Source organism: Engystomops pustulosus, chromosome 2 (genome assembly GCF_040894005.1).
Source record: "Engystomops pustulosus chromosome 2, aEngPut4.maternal, whole genome shotgun sequence".
NCBI lineage: Eukaryota > Metazoa > Chordata > Amphibia > Anura > Leptodactylidae > Engystomops > Engystomops pustulosus.
The window spans coordinates 25,121,691-25,145,998 of NC_092412.1; the positions used below are offsets into that span (position 1 = coordinate 25,121,691).

Here is a 24,308-nt window from a genome sequence, read left to right on the forward strand (position 1 = left end):
CTCATTATATACCTGGTCATGTGATGTCACACAGGTGCACGGCTCATTATATCCCTGGTCATGTGATGTCACACCGGTGCACGGCTAGTTATATCCCTGGTCATGTGAGGTCACACAGGTGCAGGGCTATTATCCCTAGTCATGTGATGTCACACAGGTGCACGGCTCGTTATATCCCTGGTCATGTAAGGTCACACAGGTACACGGCTCGTTATATCCCTGGTCATGTGAGGTCACACAGGTGCAGGGCTATTATCCCTAGTCATGTGATGTCACACAGGTGCACGGCTCGTTATATCCCTGGTCATGTAAGGTCACACAGGTGCACGGCTCGTTATATCCCTGGTCATGTGAGGTCACACAGGTGCACGGCTTGTTATATCCTTGGTCATGTGATGTCACACAGGTGCACGGCTTGTTATATCCCTGGTCATGTGATGTCACACAGGTGCACGGCTCGTTATATCCCTCGTCATGTGATGTTGCTTCACAATCTGTTCCCCACTGCTCCCTCAGTGATTACCCCTACCTTTGCTTGATGTGCTCCTGCACAGTGTAACAGCTGGTGAAGTTACAGCATGGAGGGGACCCTTTAGATCATTATCATAATTTTAAAGTTGTTTTTAGAAGTTAGGAAACCATGGATAACAGATATAAGAAGATACCACAGTCCCGGTCCCTGGATCTATGAGTAATGTCCCTGGTTTATCAGGATGGATTGTCATGGTGGATTTCCTATAAGACTGTGACAATAACTGATAACCACAGGATCCTCCTTTATACGGCGACATTGGGGTTAGAGTTAAGTAAACTGAAGTGACTTTGTGCCTTTTTATTAAATTGCTATTTATCTGGATTATCCTGCAGAAGATTGGATTTTCTCAGACTGATTCACAATTGGATGAAATAATTGTAGTGTAATGAGCCCAAAGGTCTGTGCCTCATCCAAAAATAGGCAGAGGGGGTGGGGGAGAATAGTAATGTCATATCCTTGGGGGTCTCCAGCGGTTTAAGGGTTACTGATGATATATATAATGTCCCCACTGGTTTATAACAAGTAATGGCAATGTCCATTCAGGGGTTAATATTGCTGGTGGTGAAGGGTAGATGGTAATATTTGTGCTCTAGGGTGGTCACTTGTCAGTAGGGGACAATCTACTGATCCTGGTGGTCTAGGGGAGTAAAGTGGTTTGTGTTTGTATCTGCAGTGCTCTGGGATAGAGAGGGGGACACAGCCCTAAACTAGAGCCACCACTTCTCTATTTTCCTGATTAGCAGGGGCTCCCAAAAACTTGACTGTTATATGTTCACCTGCATGTACCCTCTGCACCAGTGCAATGTACCTGCCCTAAACCTTCCCCGCCTGCCTTCCTCCATAGGAACTGTGTTACCTGTGTCTACAACGTGCCCAGAAAAACATCCCCGTGTATTATACCGAGGAAAGGAGGCAGAGGGAGAAGGAGGAGGAGCGGGTCCTCCAGCAGTACCAGCACATGAAGGACCAGGAGGCCATGAACAGGACCCAGGTAATGTCTGCTGTGTAATGGTGCTAGTATCTTCCACCACCGACCCCTTTCCCCACACACACAGGTTACACCGTATCCAACAATTTGCTACAAAAATATGTAGGTACTTGACATTACATTATTACTTACCTCAGAGCTGCACTCACTATTCTGCTGCTGGTGCAGTCACTGTATACATACATGACATTACTTATCCTGTACTGATCCTGAGTTACATCCTGTATTATACTATAGAGCTGCACTCACTATTCTGCTGCTGGTGCAGTCACTGTGTACATACATGACATTACTTATCCTGTACTGATCCTGAGTTACATCCTGTATTATACTATAGAGCTGCACTCACTATTCTGCTGCTGGTGCAGTCACTGTGTACATACATGACATTACTTATCCTGTACTGATCCTGAGTTACATCCTGTATTATACCCCAGAGCTGCACTCACTATTCTGCTGCTGGTGCAGTCACTGTATACATACATGACATTACTTATCCTGTACTGATCCTGAGTTACATCCTGTATTATACTATAGAGCTGCACTCACTATTCTGCTGCTGGTGCAGTCACTGTGTACATACATGACATTACTTATCCTGTACTGATCCTGAGTTACATCCTGTATTATACCCCAGAGCTGCACTCACTATTCTGCTGTTTGTGCAGCCACTATGTACATACATGACATTACTTATCCTGTACTGATCCTGAGTTACATCCTGTATTATACACCAGAGCTGCACTCACTATTCTGCTGCTGGTGCAGTCACTGTGTACATACATGACATTACTTATCCTGTACTGATCCTGAGTTACATCCTGTATTATACTCCAGAGCTCCACTCACTATTCTGCTGCTGGTGCAGTCACTATGTACATACATGACATTACTTATCCTGTACTGATCCTGAGTTACATCCTGTATTATACTCCAGAGCTCCACTCACTATTCTGCTGCTGGTGCAGTCACTATGTACATACATGACATTACTTATCCTGTACTGATCCTGAGTTACATCCTGTATTATACTCCACAGCTGCACTCACTATGCTGCTGCTGGTGCAGTCACTATGTACATACATGACATTACTTATCCTGTACTGATCCTGAGTTACAACCTGTATTATACTCCAGAGCTGCAGTCACTATTCTGCTGCTGGTGCAGTCACTGTGTACATACATGACATTACTTATCCTGTACTGATCCTGAGTTACATCCTGTATTATACCCCAGAGCTGCACTCACTATTCTGCTGCTGGTGCAGTCACTGTGTACATACATGACATTACTTGTCCTGTACTGATCCTGAGTTACATCCTGTATTATACTCCAGAGCTGCACTCACTATTCTGCTGCTGGTGCAGTCACTGGGGGTCATTTACTAAGGGCACGATTCGCGTTTTCCCGACGTGTTACCCGAATATTTCCGATTTGCGCCGATTGTACCTGAATTGCCCCGGGATTGTGGCGCACGCAATCGGATTGTGGCGCATCGGCGCCAGCATGCGCGCGACGGAAATCGGGGGGCGTGGACGAACGAAAACCCGACGTATTCGGAAAAACCGCCGCATTTAAAAACCGAAAAAGTGTCGCTTGGGGAGCGCTTACCTTCACCTGGTCCGAGGTGGTGCATTCCGGCGCGATAAGATGACTTTCAGCGCAGCAGCGCCACCTGGTGGACGGCAGAGGAACTACCTTCTTAAATCCCGGCCGGACCCGAATCCAGAGCAGAGAACGCGCCGCTGGATCGCGAATGGGCCGGGTAAGTAAATTTGCCCCACTGTGTACATACATGACATTACTTATCCTGTACTGATCCTGAGTTACATCCTGTATTATACTCCAGAGCTGCACTCACTATTCTGCTGTTTGTGCAGCCACTATGTACATACATGACATTACTTATCCTGTACTGATCCTGAGTTACATCCTGTATTATACTCCACAGCTGCACTCACTATTCTGCTGCTGGTGCAGTCACTGTGTACATACATGACATTACTTATCCTGTACTGATCCTGAGTTACATCCTGTATTATACTCCAGAGCTGCACTCACTATTCTGCTGCTGGTGCAGTCACTGTGTACATACATGACATTACTTGTCCTGTACTGATCCTGAGTTACATCCTGTATTATACCCCAGAGCTGTACTCACTATTCTGCTGCTGGTGCAGTCACTGTGTACATACATGACATTACTTGTCCTGTACTGATCCTGAGTTACATCCTGTATCATACCCCAGAGCTGCACTCACTATTCTGCTGCTGGTGCAGTCACTGTGTACATACATGACATTACTTATCCTGTACTGATCCTGAGTTACATCCTTTATTATACCCCAGAGCTGCACTCACTATTCTGCTGCTAGTGCAGTCACTGTGTACATACATGACATTACTTATCCTGAGTTACATCCTGTATTATACCCCAGAGCTGCACTCACTATTCTGCTGTTTGTGCAGCCACTATGTACATACATGCCATTACTTATCCTGTACTGATCCTGAGTTACATCCTGAATTATACCCCAGAGCTCCACTCACTATTCTGCTGCTGGTGCAGTCACTGTGTACATACATGACATTACTTATCCTGTACTGATCCTGAGTTACATCCTGTATTATACCCCAGAGCTGCACTCACTATTCTGCTGCTGGTGCAGTCACTGTGTACATACATGACATTACTTATCCTGTACTGATCCTGAGTTACATCCTGTATTATACCCCAGAGCTGCACTCACTATTCTGCTGCTGGTGCAGTCACTGTGTACATACATGACATTACTTATCCTGTACTAATCCTGAGTTACATCCTGTATTATACTCCAGACCTGTACTCACTATTCTGCTGCTGGTGCAGTCACTGTGTACATACATGACATTACTTATCCTGTACTGACCCTGAGTTACATCCTGTATTATACTCCAGAGCTGCACTCACTATTCTGCTGCTGGTGCAGTCACTGTGCACATACATGACATTACTTATCCTGTACTGATCCTGAGTTACATCCTGTATTATACTCCAGAGCTGCACTCACTATTCTGCTGCTGGTGCAGTCACTGTGTACATACATGACATTACTTATCCTGTACTAATCCTGAGTTACATCCTGTATTATACCCCAGAGCTGCACTCACTATTCTGCTGCTGGTGCAGTCACTGTGTACATACATGACATTACTTATCCTGTACTGATCCTGAGTTACATCCTGTATTATACCCCAGAGCTGCACTCACTATTCTGCTGCTGGTGCAGTCACTGTGTACATACATGACATTACTTATCCTGTACTGATCCTGAGTTACATCCTGTATTATACCCCAGAGCTGCACTCACTATTCTGCTGCTGGTGCAGTCACTGTGTACATACATGACATTACTTATCCTGTACTGACCCTGAGTTACATCCTTTATTATACTCCAGAGCTGCACTCACTATTCTTTACGTTTTCCTTAGATGCATGAACAGGTGAATCGGGAACAGAGAGAGAAGGATGCAGCATATAACAGGGGTGTGGCAGAGGCGATTAGGAATGGGCGGAATGCGAGAAGCACTGAATTCTATGTAAGAATTTTAAAAAATCCAGACACTTTTTATGCAGCTTATATTAAAACATGAAACAGTTTTGTACAAAGTTTCTTAATATTTATGGCTTTTGTTGTTTGCACCTACAACTCCTATACAGAGCTATGTGTCCATGGTCACTGACTACAGCCAGAACCTGTGTACTCTGACCCTGTGTACTCTGACCCTGTGTACTCCTTTGACCCTGTGTACTCCTTTGACCCTGTGTACTCCTTTGACCCTGTGTACTCCTTTGACCCTGTGTACTCCTTTGACCCTGTGTACTCTGACCTTGTAGTTATACTCTCTTCTATTTGTTAACAGCTGATATAAATTTGCTGTAAATAATAGATTTATTTTTTTTGCAGAGGTCGTATATTTTCCAAAGAAGACCCCTGACCCCTCCTGCTATACTAAAACATGAGCAGTACTACCAGTCGCTGACCAGGCAGATGGCCGACAGAAGAGGCAAAGAAGTGAAGGAGAAGCAGGACCAGGTCTTACTGGCGAGGCTGGAACAAGTGCAGCTTGCAGAAGAGTAACAGCTCATACCTCCTGTATCACTACCTCTAGGGGCCCACCATGTAGCAGAGCTGATTCTGTACTCTGAGCATTGTGCTAAATAACCTGGTCAGCTCTGCTACATCTATAGCTCATCCACAGTGACAGATGTTTGAGAAAATACAGAGTATAGGCTGGCAATCCTGAGGCATATAAAGCGGTATACTCCATTCACAACCAAAGCTGCATTCTCTCAAGTCCACCACTAGATGGTAGTATGTGCATTCACACAAACAAAAAAACAGTGCACACAAGAGCAGATTGAGGGGGGCGGGGGTCTGCACTGACAATTGTTTTTATTTCTGTAACTTTCTGTTATTATATTTCAGTTTCAGCATCTCTGCTTCATGTCAGTGATTAGGCACATTCATCTTCATACCCAGAGACAAGCACAACGAATAATACTGCCATAATATAGTAGTAAGATAATACAGCCCACTTAGACCTACCTAACACCAATAACAATAAGATAATACAGTTATAGGCCACAAACTACCACCATATAGTATTGAGATAATACAACCATATGCCACCCACATCATACCACCATATAGTAATAAGATTGTGTAGCCATATACAGCCCATATAATACCACCATATAGTAATAAGATTGTGTAGCCATATACAGCCCATATAATACCACCATATAGTAATAAGATAATACAACCATATGCCACCCACATCATACCACCATATAGTAATAAGATTGTGTAGCCATATACAGCCCATATAATACCACCATATAGTAATAAGATTGTGTAGCCATATACAGCCCATATAATACCACCATATAGTAATAAGATAATACAACCATATGCCACCCACATCATACCACCATATAGTAATAAGATAATACAACCATATAGTAATAGGATAATACAGCCACATACCGTCCACATCAAACCACCATATAGTAATAAGATACTGTAATACAGCCATATGTAGCCCCACAACACCATTATAAGATGGTACAACCATATACCGCCCTCATAATACCACCATATAGTAATTGGATAATACCACCATATAGTAATATGATTATGTAGCCATATAAAGCCCATATAATACCACCATATAGTAATAAGATAATACAACCATATAGTAATAAGATAATAGTCATATACCGTCCACATCATACCACCATATAGTAATAAGATACTGTAATACAGCCATATGTAGCCCACACAACACCATCATAAGATGGTGCAACCATATACCGCCCTCATAATACCACCATATAGTAATTGGATAATACGACCATATAGTAATATGATTATGTAGCCATATAAAGCCCATATAATACCACCATATAGTAATAAGATAATACAACCATACGCCGGCCACATCATACCAACATATAGTAATAAAATGATGTAGCCATATAGAGCCCATATAATACCACCATATAGTAATAAGATAATACAACCCTATAGTAATAAGATAATACAGTCATATACCGTCCACATCAAACCACCATATAGTAATAAGATACTGTACTATAGCCATATGTAGCCCACACAACACCATCATAAGATGGTGCAACCATATACCGCCCACACAATACCACCATATAGTAATTGGATAATACCACTATAGCACAGTCCATATCAGACCATCATGTAGTAAGATAATACTGCCATATACAGCCCCATATAATAGTGACTTAATATGAAAATAGCCTCCATAAAACCGCCATACACTGCTGAGTAATAGTGACTGGTATTATCGGAGTTTCTCATTGCCAGGTGCCTAGGAATCGGGATTTGGGGAAATGCCTAATTTTTTTTAAAGGTCTTCAAAATAATGACGATTTAGAGTAAAACACCTATTACACTATGGTTCTGTTGTAAATAGACCTGGAAAATCCCTTTAAGATGTAGTTAACCTTTTGATATCCCACAAGGACAAGCACTGACCTCCGCTCCTGTGGTGGGTGACTTGGGAATAGTCGGTCATCTGTGTGTTTCCTCTTTTAGGCTGGCCGCCCAGAGGGCTAAGTATTTAAGAGAAAAAGCTGAACAAACTCAGTCCTATAAAACCGCCCTGGACACCCAGGTATGTAGCATACGTATTATATAATAGTGCCCCTCTTGTTTATGGCTTTATCTGGTATTACACTTGAATAGATTTGAGCTGCAATACACAACCCAGCCCATAGTCATGAGTGGCGCTGTTTCCCAGAACAGAACATCCATGTTTTCTTCATTTAGTACAAGGGCATTGAAGGACTTTTTGAAATGTTGATGTCATAGGTAAAAATCAAGCCCAGTTTTGCTCTGCCGCCTGCATCGGAGGTCACAGAACCAATGTTTGGCCGGAACGATATGACCAATGAGAAACTGGTGGAGAGGAAGAGGCGGGCCCAGGAGGTATACAGGCATCAGCTACAGGCCGCAGCCGAGCAGAAACGCCTGGCCATACTGAACGACCTGCTGCAGCAGAGGAAGGAGGCCGATATGCTACAGCGCTCAAAGGAAATGTACGACACATGGGCAGGATGGGGTTAACAGTGTGTGCAGAAAATTATATTAATGTAGAGATATTTACAAAACTTTTCAACCAATAATTTATTTAAAACTACACCAAAATATTTGAAGAAGGCATTGTAGTAGAGGTTACACCTATTATCATCCACATGAATTACAGGGAGAGGCAGGGAGCAAGTAACATCTGTATCTACATCATTTATATAGAGAGAGACAGGGAGCAAGTAATATCTGTATCTACATCATTTATATAGAGAGAGACAGGGAGCAAGTAATATCTGTATCTACATCATTTATATAGAGAGACAGGAAGCAAGTAATATCTGTATCTATATCATTTATAGAGACAGGGAGCAAGTAATATCTGTATCTACATCATTTATAGGGAGAGGCAGGGAGCAAGTAATATCTGTATCTACATCATTCATAGAGACAGGGAGCAAGTAATATCTGTAACTGCATAGTTTATAGAGAGACGGGGAGCAAGTCATATCTGTATCTGCATAGTTTATAGAGAGATGGGGAGCAAGTAATATCTGTATCTGCATAGTTTATAGAGAGACAGGGAACAAGTAATATCTGTATCTGCATAGTTTATAGAGAGATGGGGAGCAAGTAATATCTGTATCTGCATAGTTTATAGAGAGACAGGGAGCAAGAAATATCTGTATCTGCATAGTTTATAGAGAGACAGGGAACAAGTAATATCTGTATCTGCGTAGTTTATAGAGAGACAGGGAACAAGTAATATCTGTATCTGCATAGTTTATAGAGAGATGGGGAGCAAGTAATATCTGTATCTGCGTAGTTTATAGAGAGACGGGGAGCAAGTAATATCTGTATCTGCATAGTTTATAGAGAGACAGGGAGCAAGTAGTATCTGTATCTGCATAGTTTATAGAGAGAGACAGGGAGCAAGTAATATCTGTATCTGCATAGTTTATAGAGAGATGGGGAACAAGTAATATCTGTATCTGCGTAGTTTATAGAGAGAGACAGGGAGCAAGAAATATCTGTATCTACATCATTTATAGAGAGAGAGAGAAAGGGAACAAGTAATATCTGTATTTGTATATTTTATAGAGAGACAGGGAGCAATTAATATCTGTATCTACATCATTTATAGATACATGGTGCAAGTAATATCTGTATTCACATCATTTGTAGAGAGAGACAAGGAGATAGTACTATCTGTATCTACATTGCAGGTTGTTGTCAGATCGAGCGGCACAATTTGAGAAAATTCACAGATTACACAACTCGTTACAAGAAGACTGGGCAAGGAGCTACGAAAGTAAGAAACAGAAGGAGCACAGAGAGGAGCTCTACATGCAGTAAGTGGGATTGTGCCCTCCTCATTGTCAGATCATGTTCTCTAAAATTCCCTGTAAGAATCAAGATAGAGATGGAAATTTTTTCTTCTTGTCTTATAACTTGTCGCTTGACTCCTCCAGTGCCGGGAGCGAGCTCCTCCTGGATCAGTTTGAGAAGTACCGGCGCTGCCTCCAGTGTAAGAGACGCACGTCCAACTGCGGAGAGACAAACGTGTGGCGCGAGTCCAGATACATCCCCGGATCCCGGCTCATGGTGTAGTAGCATCATCCTCCCACCCGGGGCAGTAGTAGTTGTTAATGACAACCATGAGAGTCTACATACTAATTAGAGTGAATTATATTAAGACAAAACCTTCTTCTACCTCTGTCTCTGGTTTGCACCAAGAGTAAATACAATTATTTGGATCGGCCCCAGCGCCGGCGCCATTGTGGTTCTGATGGTGGGAAAGTAATGTGATATCTGATTCAGAGTGTAATACGTGGTGTCATGTGTGAGTGACAATAAAGGAGCGTAGAGATCAGCAGCGCCTGTGCGTGTGCACTTTGTCTGCTTCCTCCTTAATATTGGATTTGCTGACGATTTTAGAGATTGGAAGAACGCGGCCTCTTTCTACAAGGAACGGCGTTTGTCGTGACTGGGGTTGAGTCACTTTTGTCCGTCATGTGACGGGAAACAGAATGATGGAAGTGACATCACATTTGAAAAGGCATATGCAAATCTTATGACATCACAAAGAGTCTAGCGTATCATCTAATCCCACCAGTCATCATAGGGAGGCTCCCAAAGGAATTGTAATACCTATTAGGGTAATAGGAACACAGTATATTCAAAATAATACAAAAGTATTACAAGTGTACTGCATGAGCTTTAAGTGCTTCCTACTGTTCAAACATTCAGTGACCCCCACACACACACACACACCTCCCCACGCACAAACCAAACACAGACCCTTTTGACTCTATCCATGGGATCAGAGCCACCATTCTTCTAAAAAAGACTTATTGAAGTCCTCTGTTCCAGTCATGGAGATGGGGAGTTGCAGTATACAGTCTGCATACCCCACTCTCCTCACTGACACAGCTAACCTGGATGAGGAGAATTCCCAAGGGAGGAGTAAGGAGCAAGGTAGATTTCTCTTCATATAGTCAGCATCTCTCTCAATCCCACCTTCCGGAGGGAGTGGTTAATAATAAAGCCATAATCTCTTCCACCAGCTCCTCACCCCATTCTAAGGAATTCTCTTCAGCCTCACAGAGGTGAGCAGGGGAAGTAAAGGAAGCTGTATATGTCTGTAGTTGAATATTGGCAGACCGGCGGCATGGTGGTAGCAGTGAGCCTGTCATTCGGGAATAGAGAGTCAGGGCAGTGTAGGAAACAATAAATATGCAGGACTCGCTCACTTACTGCCATTGGACTCGCCTCAGGTGAGTTGCCTATAAGTTTAAAAACAAAAAAGGCAGAACCCCTCCCCCAATCTGAAAATTCTGGGTCTAGTAAAATATGTGGTAATAACTTAACTTACCTTACCTTAACTGATTCTGAGCGTGTTTTGTCCTTCTAATATCAACTTTTAAAATTATGATAATGGACCATTATAGGCTTTGGTAGATTCACAGGCTGTTACACTGTCTCCCCTCCTTCTGCCTGATGTAATCTCACTACAGCACATGAAGTATGAGGACATGGTATGCTCCTGCACAGTGTAACAGCTGGTTAAAAAACCCCTTTAAGATTGAATAAATCCCTGAAAACACCATGTAGATTCTCTCCGGAAAGTATTTTCAGTATATATAAAAGCCTCACACGAGAATGAACAGATGTAAATGTAAAGAACCGAAGGATAAAACCACGACAAGACATCAATACCGGAGACGCAGCGGTGGCGAGACACTGCACAGAGCGACGTCTAAAAGAAGAAGGTTTATTTTAAAAGAACTTACAAGTATAAAAGTTTCCCGGTGGTCCGAGTATAATAGAAACATTCAGTCACAGAGGAAGTCAGTGCATATACATGATACTATCACGAGGGCGAAGAATCTGGATCATTAGAGGCGGAGCCTAAGGCTGGGGGTGCACCGAACGTCACACAGGACTATACACTTATAGCCTATATATAGTGAAATCACAGATATTTTCATGGTATACGTCTCTAGAACACTCCTATTAGTTGCCACTGGACCCCACAAATTTGACATGTGTCATCGGGTAACCAGTCCCACACAATGTAAAATGAAGGACTTGGCCTCCGATTTACAACAAAGAGGACGATAAGTGATAAATAAGGGGCTACAGACCACAGATTTATGACATAGATATCGACCCTGACTATGGGGCCGAACCAACAAATCACACACCACAGGTCGGAGTTTTAGGGGGATGGCACACGTGGCGTTTTTGGCCCGTTTTTAAGCAGTCTGTCAAAAAAACGCATGCGTTTGACCAATTATCTTAATTGAAACTGGTAAAAAACGCTTGAGTTTTTTGACGGACTGCTTAAAAACGGGCCAAAAACACGCTCAAAATGCCACATGTGTCATCACCCTTACCCATTTTATGTCCTGTTTATCCCGGAGATAAGGGGCAACCAGGATATGTCTGAAATCCACTTATCCTCTCCTACTCTAAATAAACAACATATGCCTTTAATGGAGCCACACCATACATCAATGGAGGATCGAGGGGGTGTAAGTTTGGACATTGTAAAGCTGAGGTGATACACAGAGATCGGTCTTTTTTTTCACAGCTTCTGTGTTTAGTAAAAATGATTAAAAGAATCCCATTTAAAAAAAAAACTTCTGAGGTGATTTCTGTGACTAAAATCAGTAGGCCTCATGTATATAATAACGTGTGGGGTAGTGATCCCCACAGAGACCATAACAACAGCTTTCATCTCCATTGGTTGGTGTTTTGTGACTGGTTGCTATGGGTGACGAGGCCTATATCAGAGCCATTACTATACACAAGGCCTTGCCTTATACGTGAGACCTAGTCTTTCACATTGTACTTATAATTGTCCAATGTGTGTGGTGAAATCTTGTTGTTGGGGTCCATTTTAGTGGTTTTATAACATCCTGATTCCTCAACCATCATACACATATTAAGAGCGGCCATTTTGTTGGCCGCACCAGTATACAACCTGATATTTCCTCCATTGTGGGGTTGACAGTAGCACTATGGGTTACAGGCCATTGTATTTGATGCTGTTTTTGATATCAATAAATAGAGGAGATCTTAGAAGCCATGTTATTAATGTGTCCTCAGCTTTAGAGCGGCCATTTTGTTGGCTGCACTGGTATCCAAATGACTCTGGAATCTTCCTGTGTTGAGGGAATTAACAAAGCCTGATATTTCCCTCTTTGTGAGGAATAGGAATGACGATTGGTTGGCAATGCTCTTGTGACAAGTGTATGTGACGTATATGTTTCATATGAAGCAATATAGATATTCTTTCTAGCATTCCTTATTATGTTAAAAATTTGCCAATTTCCCTACAGAAACAAAGATTGCCTCTAAAATTATATGCAAATGAGCCGAAAAACGTCGCTTTTTTTCTAGTGATGATTCACACTAAGAGGCTGAAGGGGAAGCGTCACATCAGAAGCACAATATATGCTTCTGGTGTCATTTTAAAGAGAAGAGCCTTAGCTTTCAGAATGCACCAGAATCAAAGTTCTCTTTGTTGTAAGATTGTGGTTCTGAATGCTTTAGAACTAGAGGTAGCTCAAATCTTTGCGATTCAAAGCTGAGATTGTAATCGAATGATACCAAAAGTAAGCTTACTTTCCAACCCCTAAAAGTGACTCATCTCAGGTAAAAAGTGACTCTTCTCAACTCATTTGCATATGGCATACAAAAAAAAGGAAATGCTAGAAAGTATATTTCACTTTCTGTGTCCCTTTTATGTGGTGACATACATAGCAGGATTAAAAGAGTCTGAACCCCCAGACTGGGCATTGTCCGCCATTTTGGATTCTCCCTATACCCTCTGATGAGGTAAGGACTTGGTAACCTTATTACATTCATTGTTCTCCAGGTGACGGTTTCTTCATGCTGTATGGATTATGGGAAGCTTTGATATGAGTTTGTTTTTCTGTGTTCCCCGGGGGAGTGTTTTCAGTCCAATATGGCATCATGGGGCGCAGGCTACACATCTTGTATCTGCCTGGCGTTCTCGGGCCACTGGTAATTCTCTATGGTGAAGGAGTCATAGTCCGGGCTGTAGACCAAGGCCTTCACAAAGGCCTCCTTGTCCTGGGGCTCCGGATACCAGGAGGCCAGATTATTCCTGTAGGCGTAGTCCACAATCTGCGGAGACGGTAAGAAGAGCATGTGGGTTATTAAGTGCAGGTGTATTGTCTATGCTTCAGCCCCCATATTACAGGAACAGTGCATTGTGGGATACGCTGTATGATTTATGTGCTATTGTTCCTCTGTATTTGCTTCTCTGCAGGTTACGTTATACCTTAATATTACATAAAACAATACCTATTATACAATACAATGCCGACTCAACGAGTGCAATCACGCTGACCACTGTGTTATATATATGTGAATTCTATTTTACCAAAAACAGAAGTTTTCGCATATCTCATATTATATTATTTGCATATCTCATATTACTTTTAGCCGTGATGAGCCATATACAGTATCTTAATCAAGTGTTTATCATATATATAGGTAACATTTTCGTTTTTTATATTTCTATTTCTGCAGCTTTGCTGTATGGGCTGGGACAGAATGCGCAGAGTCATCTCATTATTATCGTTAGAAGGAGAGAGAAAGGTATCTGGGGGCCTAGATAAGAATGAATGGAAACACTATATACATAGATAAAGTTATGTATACTGCGTCCTTATCATTCCCTGGTCTCTGGGGAAGGTAGGGGGCTGTACTTTATCACGTCTGGAAGCTGTAATAGTCTGTAACATAAGGTATATACACCATGGTAGATTGTACATACATAAATAGCTACCGCCCATGTGATTGCTCCTTAGACCTGGGGAGGGTCTTGGAGGCAACGGAACCGGATGAGATCCCATGACTTTAGTGCCACTAGTACTGTCTTACTAGCGGCCCTTACATAGGTGACCACTCTAGCCAGTCACTGGCATCATGTTATGGAACATCAGAAGAGGTCCCAAGTCCAAATCAATTGAATGCAGAACAAACTTACCTTGACAGCGATTTTCATGGACACTTCCCTTATGGTGCTTAGCGGAGGATACAATCTTCCCTCAGCTAGATTCTCCTCAGTCACATCCTCTGCGATAGCCTTAAAGGGGGCAAAATTAGTGTGACTTAAGATATGTCCGACCACCAACTACTCTAAACGATATCTGATCTACAAAGTTTCCATGTAACTAAACTGTAAATGAACAAAATGTAAAAATACAATACTGTATAATATACTATACAGTAGCTAGGATTCCATAGGACATATATGTGGCTTAAGATTAGGGCTATAACTACGCACCTCTGCTGTGGTCAGGAAGATGTCCTCAGAGATGTGTCGGACACCACACGCGATGACCCCCAGAGCCACACCGGGAAAGACGTAGGCATTATTTCCTTGCCCTGGGTAGAAGGTCTGACCATTTGGAAGAGTCACCTTAGAGAATGGGCTCCCACTGGCAAAAATACCACGACCCTGGTGCATGAAAGAAACATGAACATGATAATCCACACTATTTATGTGCATTATATGATATGGATTCTGCATTTTCTAGAAGATTTCAACTAGGAAGAACTGTATATATCTGGAGACCTAGCTGCTTTGTCTATATATATGGAGAACTAGCTGCTTTGACTATATATCTGGAGACCTAGCTGCTTTGTCTATATATCTAGAGACCTAGCTGCTTTATCTATATATCTGGAGACCTAGCTGCTTTGTCTATATATCTGGAGACCTAGCTGCTTTATCTATATATCTAGAGACCTAGCTGCTTTGTCTATATATCTGGAGACCTAGCTGCTTTGACTATACATCTGGAGACCTAGCTGCTTTGTCTATATATCTAGAGACCTAGCTGCTTTGTCTATATATCTGGAGACCTAGCTGCTTTATCTATATATCTAGAGACCTAGCTGCTTTGACTATATATCTAGAGACCTAGCTGCTTTGACTATATATCTAGAGACCTAGCTGCTTTGTCTATATATCTGGAGACCTAGCTGCTTTATCTATATATCTGGAGACCTAGCTGCTTTATCTATATATCTGGAGACCTAGCTGCTTTGGCTATATATCTGGAGACCTAGCTGCTTTGGCTATATATCTAGAGACCTAGCTGCTTTGTCTATATATCTGGAGACCTAGCTGCTTTGTCTATATATCTAGAGACCTAGCTGCTTTGTCTATATATCTGGAGACCTAGCTGCTTTGGCTATATATCTGGAGACCTAGCTGCTTTGTCTATATATCTGGAGACCTAGCTGCTTTGACTATAGATATATAGTCAAAGCAGCTAGGTCTCCAGATATATAGCCAAAGCAGCTAGGTCTCTAGATATATAGTCAAAGCAGCTAGGTATCTAGATATATAGTCAAAGCAGCTAGGTCTCTAGATATAGATACCTAGCTGCTTTGACTATATATCTAGAGACCTAGCTGCTTTGGCTATATATCTGGAGACCTAGCTGCTTTGGCTATATATCTGGAGACCTAGCTTCTTTGGCTATATATCTGGAGACCTAGCTGCTTTGTCTATATATCTGGAGACCTAGCTGCTTTGTCTATATATCTGGAGACCTAGCTGCTTTGGCTATATATCTGGAGACCTAGCTGCTTTGTCTATATATCTGGAGACCTAGCTGCTTTATCTATATATCTGGAGACCTAGCTGCTTTGGCTATACATCTGGAGACCTAGCTGCTTTGTCTATATATCTGGAGACCTAGCTGCTTTGACTCGCTTCACCCCCCGCCCACTCCATAGACCTCTAAGTAATCTGACACCTCAATGAGCCTTCGACAAAACTTAAGGTGACATTTATCAGGCAGAAAAGTAGAGCGGGTAATAATTGCATTGCCTGGTGATCCTCCAGGAATTGTGATTGTTTTCACTGTCCGGCAGTGGAGTGGGCATTCAGTCTGCGCATTACATAGACCAAACGAACTCTCACCATGAACCATCACATGTTTTGCGCAAAACTACACTGACAGAGCCACCTACCTGATACAGGAGGCCTAAGCCTCTTGTTGTATCCTGCGGTGTTGGGGGGGGGGTGTTCAACCATATGCCAATGCACAAGAGGCGGCATATGATAAATTTCCCCCTAAGAGTAAATCCCATTTTACCAGAGGGCATGGAGGATGAGAACCAAGTGGGATAAAGAAGCCCTTTGCTCTCATAAGTTGGTATTACAAAGTTTCTGATTGCAAGTTTCTTGTGAGATGGATTAAAAAGACAAATCCTTCTAGAAAACCTTATTTTATAGTATTGTCAGAACTGTCATGAGAAGACGTCCTACCCTAGGACACAAGAGCGTGTAAAGGATGTGCTACACATCTAAAAATGTGATGGGGGACGCTGAGACTCCCTGATGGTGGTGTGTCTATGGGAAATAGTGCCAGTAGGCTGCTGAAAGGGACACAGTTCTTGTAGTGGCTATGGTGTCCACCAATCTCCAAGCAACAGATGATCTTCTGCTTGTATTGTCATCACGATCATCACTTCCCTGACTGCATCGGCCATTGTCTCTAGCACCGGCCAGAGGTAAGGACCCTGGAAGATGTGGTCATACGAGCACTGCCCATATGAGAGGAAGCCTTCTGATACCTGTGTCAGCTGATAGCACTGCTCCGCCGTACACTCCGCCTTGCTGGTTGGATTACTTAGTGCAAATATGATTGGTCGTTCATTGAAAGCAGCCATGTTTTTCAGGATCTTTTCTGTAAACGCACCTCCGATGGCAGCGACACCTATGAAGAACAACCAAAAAAGTCACCATCATTGATCATCCCACTACCGAAATAAGATGTAAACAATGTCTCTCAAATCATCCTAATTTCTTGTTGTTCTTCAATCTTCTGGCCTGAGAAAGCTTATAGAAAGATCAAACCCCCATCCACATCGATGTATACCCATAGATGCATGTAGGGTCAGATTGGACCACCATCTTTTATTGTAGGTCCATGCTCTGACATGGAATCGGGTCCCAAATGTCCAGCAGAGGACACTCCTTAATTTATAATGTAAGTACGTGTAATTTCTTCTAGTGAACCTATGACCCCTCAGCCTGAAACTGTGATTTGATGGTAAGTATGATCAGGATGGTCCACAAAAACTTGGGCAGGAAGTGACACAAGGAGAGAAGATCTCAAATATTAGATCACCAATGGATGGGATGATGTTGCATGAGATGAGTCTCAGTCCGAAGTTGGTCTACACCGAGATATTAGATATGTGATCCCCTTTATTCCATATAAAGCAGATTTTCAGTAAAACATAACTACCTGGCACTGCCCCACCTACCTATAATTGCTGTAGGCTTTAATATCTCCACAGCTTCTTCTAAGGTCTTGACTTGAGGATGCTCATGGGCAAACATCTCTTTTTCATGATTTAGGTTACCTCGGCCCTTAAATAAAATAAAAAATATTTAAGATTGAGGTTATGGCAATGGGAAAAGTACTAACCGCAGTGTGGATGGAGAGGACATCGTGTAGAAGAGGAGACGTCTACTGTTTACAAGAATTGTCTATTTACTTAAAAACTTGAAGTGAGACGCTGTGTCTGCTCCATTTGCCCCAGCAAGTTTTACAAACCACCCTAGAGATTTCCCACACTCCCTCCATAGGCGGTCGGCCTGCATGATCCACATGTAGTGCAGGGAATACAAGAACTGATGGTATTTCTTGACACACATATGGTTGGATATTCCTCAAAACTATTACATTTTGTCTTAAAAAACCTACTTGAAGTTCATCAGAAAAAAATGTGATGAAAAATATCTACTGACAAAGATTAGGCGGGACAAAGACAGAAGATCCTCATGTTCAAGAATGATTCTAGATGAGAATTTTCATGGCTTTGTCCAACCTGAACTTCCATAAAGAACCATAGAAAGTATCAATGAAGAATGAGGAGAAAACAGTATTTTCGGAGAAAGAAGATAATTGACCTTTCGTGGACATATTGGGGCAGATTTACTTACCCGGTCCATTCGCGATCCAGCGGCGCGTTCTCTGCGGTGGATTCGGGTCTTCCGGCGATTCATTAAGGTAGTTCCTCCGACGTCCACCAGGTGTCGCTGCTGCGCTGAAGTCCGCCGAGGTCCGGCGGAGTTCACGATCCTATACTTAGTGAAGGTAAGCGCGTGTCCCGCAACACTTTTTTTTTAACAATGCGGCAGTTTTTCCGAATCCGTGGGGTTTTCGTTCGGCCACGCCCCCCGATTTCCGTCGCGTGCATGCCAGCGCCGATGCGCCACAATCCGATCGCGTGCGCCAAAATCCCAGGGCAATACAGGGAAAATCGACGCAAAATGGAAAAATTTGCATAACCCGCCAGTAAAACGCGATTCGGGCCCTTAGTAAATGACCCCCATTGTGAGAAGATCTATTGGAGAAGCCCAAAATGCACAGAAGAGGTGAAGTGGGAAAAAATGTACGAGTTTTGAGAAGGTGGACAATACTTTAGAGGCTTGGGATATAGTGAAATTGAAAATAAAGACCCTAAACAGAAAACCACTATAGTGTGATATTCAGAGGACCTCTCTCAGCTAGTAGAAGAATAGAACAAGTGGAAAGGAATCCATATCATGAAGGAAAAACATGCAGGTAGAACTAAAATTAGTAACAAACCCTTCATACAGGATAGAAGTTGGAGGTCAGCTCACCTTCCAGCAAGAGTATCCTTGTACGGCACGGGTCGCCCTTCTGTGCGGGCGGTAAACTATGGAAAAAAGGATCCGATATCCAGCCAGTTGCGGAACTCTTCAAAATTCTTTATTAAGGCACATATTTTAAAATCCACATCAAGGAGGAAAAACGCCGACGCGTTTCGGACGGGCTAACCGTCCTTAGTCATGGCTAAATAAAACAAGCTAAGCATAAACTTTTATACAGGTGTATGGGCATCGGACACTCCCCCTGGTGATGTAATTAACAACGTGTTTCCGGGATTCCATCTGAAGGTGGAGACGGGGGAGGACACAGTCGCAGTTGTAAGTACAAATGGCACAAAATGTTGTAAGTGCTAGGTATACAAGAATTACGTAAAAAAAAAAAATAGTGACTGTGTAAGTCCAGAACATATAGATACTTAGGGGAACAAAATAGAAAATACACAATGGTATGTCCAATTGGGGGATCGGGAAAGACGTAATGAAAACGTGAGAGGACGATCGCAGTTGTGATTATAATTCATATTGGTAAAGAAACCCGGCGATCGTAGAGATAATAGGTGGCGTCTTTCCGATGACCCAAAAGGAGGGCATTTCTATATGATCTAAAAACATAAATACAGGAAAAACAAAGCAAGTTAAAATCTCATAAAGGACTGTAAACAAGAACCAAAAGAAGAAAATGACAACGTGTTATCTTCATGGTAAAACAAGATATGATGGCAGATAGTATATAATACTATGATACCAACATCAACAAAAATATCACTTAAGGAGCATAATGATACATTCATTCTTTTTTAAAATTCAGACCAGAAGGATGACGGGATTCCAAATTAAAGATCCAGAAAGCTTCGCGATTTCGAAGTACAGCACTAATATAGCCGCCTCGTAATGGTTTATGGATTCTCTCTATGGCATAAATACGTAGGAAATCGGTTTTAGCATCATGTACATTTAAAAAGTGTTTCGATGCACCAGATAGATTGCGGTTCCCAGGGTTTTAAATGTCATTGAGATGTTCCATAAATCTGATTTTGAGTTTGCGAGATGTTTGACCTACATACATCAGATTACATTTGATGCAGTGCAATATATAAACTACATTAGAAGTATTGCAATTAATGTAGTTTTTCATCTGGAACACTTTGGTGCCGTCACTGCTAGAGAAGGTGGTGCTTTTTTGGACAAATTTACAGGTGGTACAACGTGTGGCTCCACATTTGTGAAAGCCAGGGTGAGAGAGCCAAGTGGGCTTTGTGTGTTTCGTGCTTTGAAAAACTGAAGGGGAAAGGAGGTTACCCAGAGTTAAACCCCGACGGGGAACTATCCTGCATCCCTCGTCTAAAACTTTTTCGAGTATTGGGTCTGATTTAAGCAGAGGGAGATGCTTTTGCACTATCCGGGATATATTGTTAAACTGTGGACTATATTGAAGGACCAACGTGGGTTTGGGGGTTGTGACATTCTTGCACCTGGAATTAGAAGGAGCATGAATGAGAGACTTTCTGTCTTTCTTAGATACAATGTTGTTGGCCCGTTCAAGTGTCCAACCTGGGTAACCCCTGTTGCTCAGACGTGTGTAGATGTTATTAACCTGCCATACCACTCTATGTTGTCAAGATGGGGATTATTGTGTGAGTAAATGTATTGCTCTTCCCACCAGGACATTGTAAGGTTGGCCAGAGAGGGTGAAAATTTGGCCCCCATGCTTACACCTCTGACCTGCAGAAAGAAGACACAGTCATACATAAAATAATTGTGTGACATGAGAAATAGACATACTTCAATGATGTACTCCTTTAAGTCAGAGGTGTAAGCACTGTATTTGTTTAAGTGAAACTCCAAGGCCGTGATGGCTATCTGGTGAGGTATTGACGTGTATAATGGCGTCACGTCACAGGTGAGCTTGATAGTTAGATTCCCACCTCAATTCAGATAAAGAAAAAAGCACATCCTTAGAGTCTTGTAAGAAACCTGGGACCCGACAAACTAATGGTTGTAGCAGTGAGTCTAACCACCCACTGAGATTTTCCAGCATAGAGCCAATACCCGATATTATGGGACGCATGGGGGGGTGGTGTTTGCCCCTTGTGTATTTTGGGGAGGGCATGTATGATGGGAATAACAGGATCCGAAATGTAAATCCTGTCCATAAGTGCCTGAGTTAACACGCCCAGTGAGACTCCCTCTTGTAAGAGTTTGAATAGCATACCTTGGAAACATACAGTTGGATTGCTGGGTAATTTCCTGTAAGTAGTATCATCATTTAAAAGCAATAAGATTTGATCATTATAGGTACTTTTATCCAGCAAAACAACAGATCCGCCTTTATCGGACATTCTGACAACAGTATCGTCCCAGCTTTTTATCTCATGTAAGGCTTCATTTAAGGGATGTGTCAGATTGTGCGTTTGTTTTGGGATGCTATTTTTCAACACTCGACAGGTGGAACATCCCAAGAGTCCGAGAACCTGCAACTTGCCAGCACCCCAAAGAAAAATTCTTACTATAAGAAAAATAAAAACAGAAATTCAAAAAACGACGCGGGGGGCGCAAACACCATCCCAAAAACGGACGGCATCCCCACGAGACAACTTCGCAGTCAACAACAGCAACAAAAGAACTAGATGTGGTGAATCTCTCCTCACGCTCCCTTACAGCCGCACAAATTGAACTTTTATCTCTAGGACTTAATTTCGTCCCCAATCGAGACTTTGATGTTTATAACACGATTATGGATGTCAACAAGTTTGTTCGAGATTTGACCATCAAACGCCATTTTTTTTACAGAAAAAGATCCAGAATCCCAAGAATCGGTTGCCTGTTCTCCAGAGGGTAATGTGTATAAGCAACTTAATTTTCTTGAACAATTTACTCTGTGTAACCTCATGTCTTTAGACACACTTAATACACAACAATTACACACAGTCACCAATTTTAGAGTAAAAAATTCGAATTTTTACCCTTTAGCTTCACAATCAGATAACATGGACCTCTTTCAAGAAAGGATAGAGAGGGACTTAAAAGTGTTGAAAAATAGCATCCCAAAACAAACGCACAATCTGACACATCCCTTAAATGAAGCCTTACATGAGATAAAAAGCTGGGACGATACTGTTGTCAGAATGTCCGATAAAGGCGGATCTGTTGTTTTGCTGGATAAAAGTACCTATAATGATCAAATCTTATTGCTTTTAAATGATGATACTACTTACAGGAAATTACCCAGCAATCCAACTGTATGTTTCCAAGGTATGCTATTCAAACTCTTACAAGAGGGAGTCTCACTGGGCGTGTTAACTCAGGCACTTATGGACAGGATTTACATTTCGGATCCTGTTATTCCCATCATACATGCCTTCCCCAAAATACACAAGGGGCAAACACCACCCCCCATGCGTCCCATAATATCGGGTATTGGCTCTATGCTGGAAAATCTCAGTGGGTGGTTAGACTCACTGCTACAACCATTAGTTTGTCGGGTCCCAGGTTTCTTACAAGACTCTAAGGATGTGCTTTTTTCTTTATCTGAATTGAGGTGGGAATCTAACTATCAAGCTCACCTGTGACGTGACGCCATTATACACGTCAATACCTCACCAGATAGCCATCACGGCCTTGGAGTTTCACTTAAACAAATACAGTGCTTACACCTCTGACTTAAAGGAGTACATCATTGAAGTATGTCTATTTCTCATGTCACACAATTATTTTATGTATGACTGTGTCTTCTTTCTGCAGGTCAGAGGTGTAAGCATGGGGGCCAAATTTTCACCCTCTCTGGCCAACCTTACAATGTCCTGGTGGGAAGAGCAATACATTTACTCACACAATAATCCCCATCTTGACAACATAGAGTGGTATGGCAGGTTAATAACATCTACACACGTCTGAGCAACAGGGGTTACCCAGGTTGGACACTTGAACGGGCCAACAACATTGTATCTAAGAAAGACAGAAAGTCTCTCATTCATGCTCCTTCTAATTCCAGGTGCAAGAATGTCACAACCCCCAAACCCACGTTGGTCCTTCAATATAGTCCACAGTTTAACAATATATCCCGGATAGTGCAAAAGCATCTCCCTCTGCTTAAATCAGACCCAATACTCGAAAAAGTTTTAGACGAGGGATGCAGGATAGTTCCCCGTCGGGGTTTAACTCTGGGTAACCTCCTTTCCCCTTCAGTTTTTCAAAGCACGAAACACACAAAGCCCACTTGGCTCTCTCACCCTGGCTTTCACAAATGTGGAGCCACACGTTGTACCACCTGTAAATTTGTCCAAAAAAGCACCACCTTCTCTAGCAGTGACGGCACCAAAGTGTTCCAGATGAAAAACTACATTAATTGCAATACTTCTAATGTAGTTTATATATTGTACTGCATCAAATGTAATCTGATGTATGTAGGTCAAACATCTCGCAAACTCAAAATCAGATTTATGGAACATCTCAATGACATTTAAAACCCTGGGAACCGCAATCTATCTGGTGCATCGAAACACTTTTTAAATGTACATGATGCTAAAACCGATTTCCTACGTATTTATGCCATAGAGAGAATCCATAAACCATTACGAGGCGGCTATATTAGTGCTGTACTTCGAAATCGCGAAGCTTTCTGGATCTTTAATTTGGAATCCCGTCATCCTTCTGGTCTGAATTTTAAAAAAAGAATTAATGTATCATTATGCTCCTTAAGTGATATTTTTGTTGATGTTGGTATCATAGTATTATATACTATCTGCCATCATATCTTGTTTTACCATGAAGATAACACGTTGTCATTTTCTTCTTTTGGTTCTTGTTTACAGTCCTTTATGAGATTTTAACTTGCTTTGTTTTTCCTGTATTTATGTTTTTAGATCATATAGAAATGCCCTCCTTTTGGGTCATCGGAAAGACGCCACCTATTATCTCTACGATCGCCGGGTTTCTTTACCAATATGAATTATAATCACAACTGCGATCGTCCT

General features: G+C 42.1%; 2 protein-coding genes across 8 annotated transcripts in view; one reads left to right on the forward strand and one right to left on the reverse strand.

Annotated features, from left to right (window-relative positions):
• The window catches only part of CCDC81 (coiled-coil domain containing 81), a 29,623-nt gene extending 19,618 nt beyond the window's left edge, over positions 1-10,005 (forward strand). For all 4 annotated transcript variants that reach the window (XM_072134058.1, XM_072134059.1, XM_072134061.1 and 1 more), the window contains exons 10-16: positions 1,380-1,526; positions 4,996-5,103; positions 5,472-5,641; positions 7,641-7,719; positions 7,917-8,143; positions 9,359-9,484; positions 9,605-10,005. In XM_072134058.1, the coding sequence (XP_071990159.1) occupies positions 1,380-1,526; positions 4,996-5,103; positions 5,472-5,641; positions 7,641-7,719; positions 7,917-8,143; positions 9,359-9,484; positions 9,605-9,743 (996 nt within the window). In that variant the 3' untranslated portion in view covers positions 9,744-10,005. The remainder of the gene's footprint in view (positions 1-1,379; positions 1,527-4,995; positions 5,104-5,471; positions 5,642-7,640; positions 7,720-7,916; positions 8,144-9,358; positions 9,485-9,604) is intronic.
• Positions 10,006-11,386: 1,381 nt separating this feature from the next.
• The window catches only part of ME3 (malic enzyme 3), a 132,997-nt gene continuing 120,075 nt past the window's right edge, over positions 11,387-24,308 (reverse strand). For all 4 annotated transcript variants that reach the window (XM_072134064.1, XM_072134063.1, XM_072134066.1 and 1 more), the window contains exons 11-15: positions 17,961-18,066; positions 17,265-17,407; positions 14,959-15,132; positions 14,659-14,757; positions 11,387-13,790 (exon numbers count right to left, since the gene is read on the reverse strand). In XM_072134064.1, the coding sequence (XP_071990165.1) occupies positions 13,629-13,790; positions 14,659-14,757; positions 14,959-15,132; positions 17,265-17,407; positions 17,961-18,066 (684 nt within the window). In that variant the 3' untranslated portion in view covers positions 11,387-13,628. The remainder of the gene's footprint in view (positions 13,791-14,658; positions 14,758-14,958; positions 15,133-17,264; positions 17,408-17,960; positions 18,067-24,308) is intronic.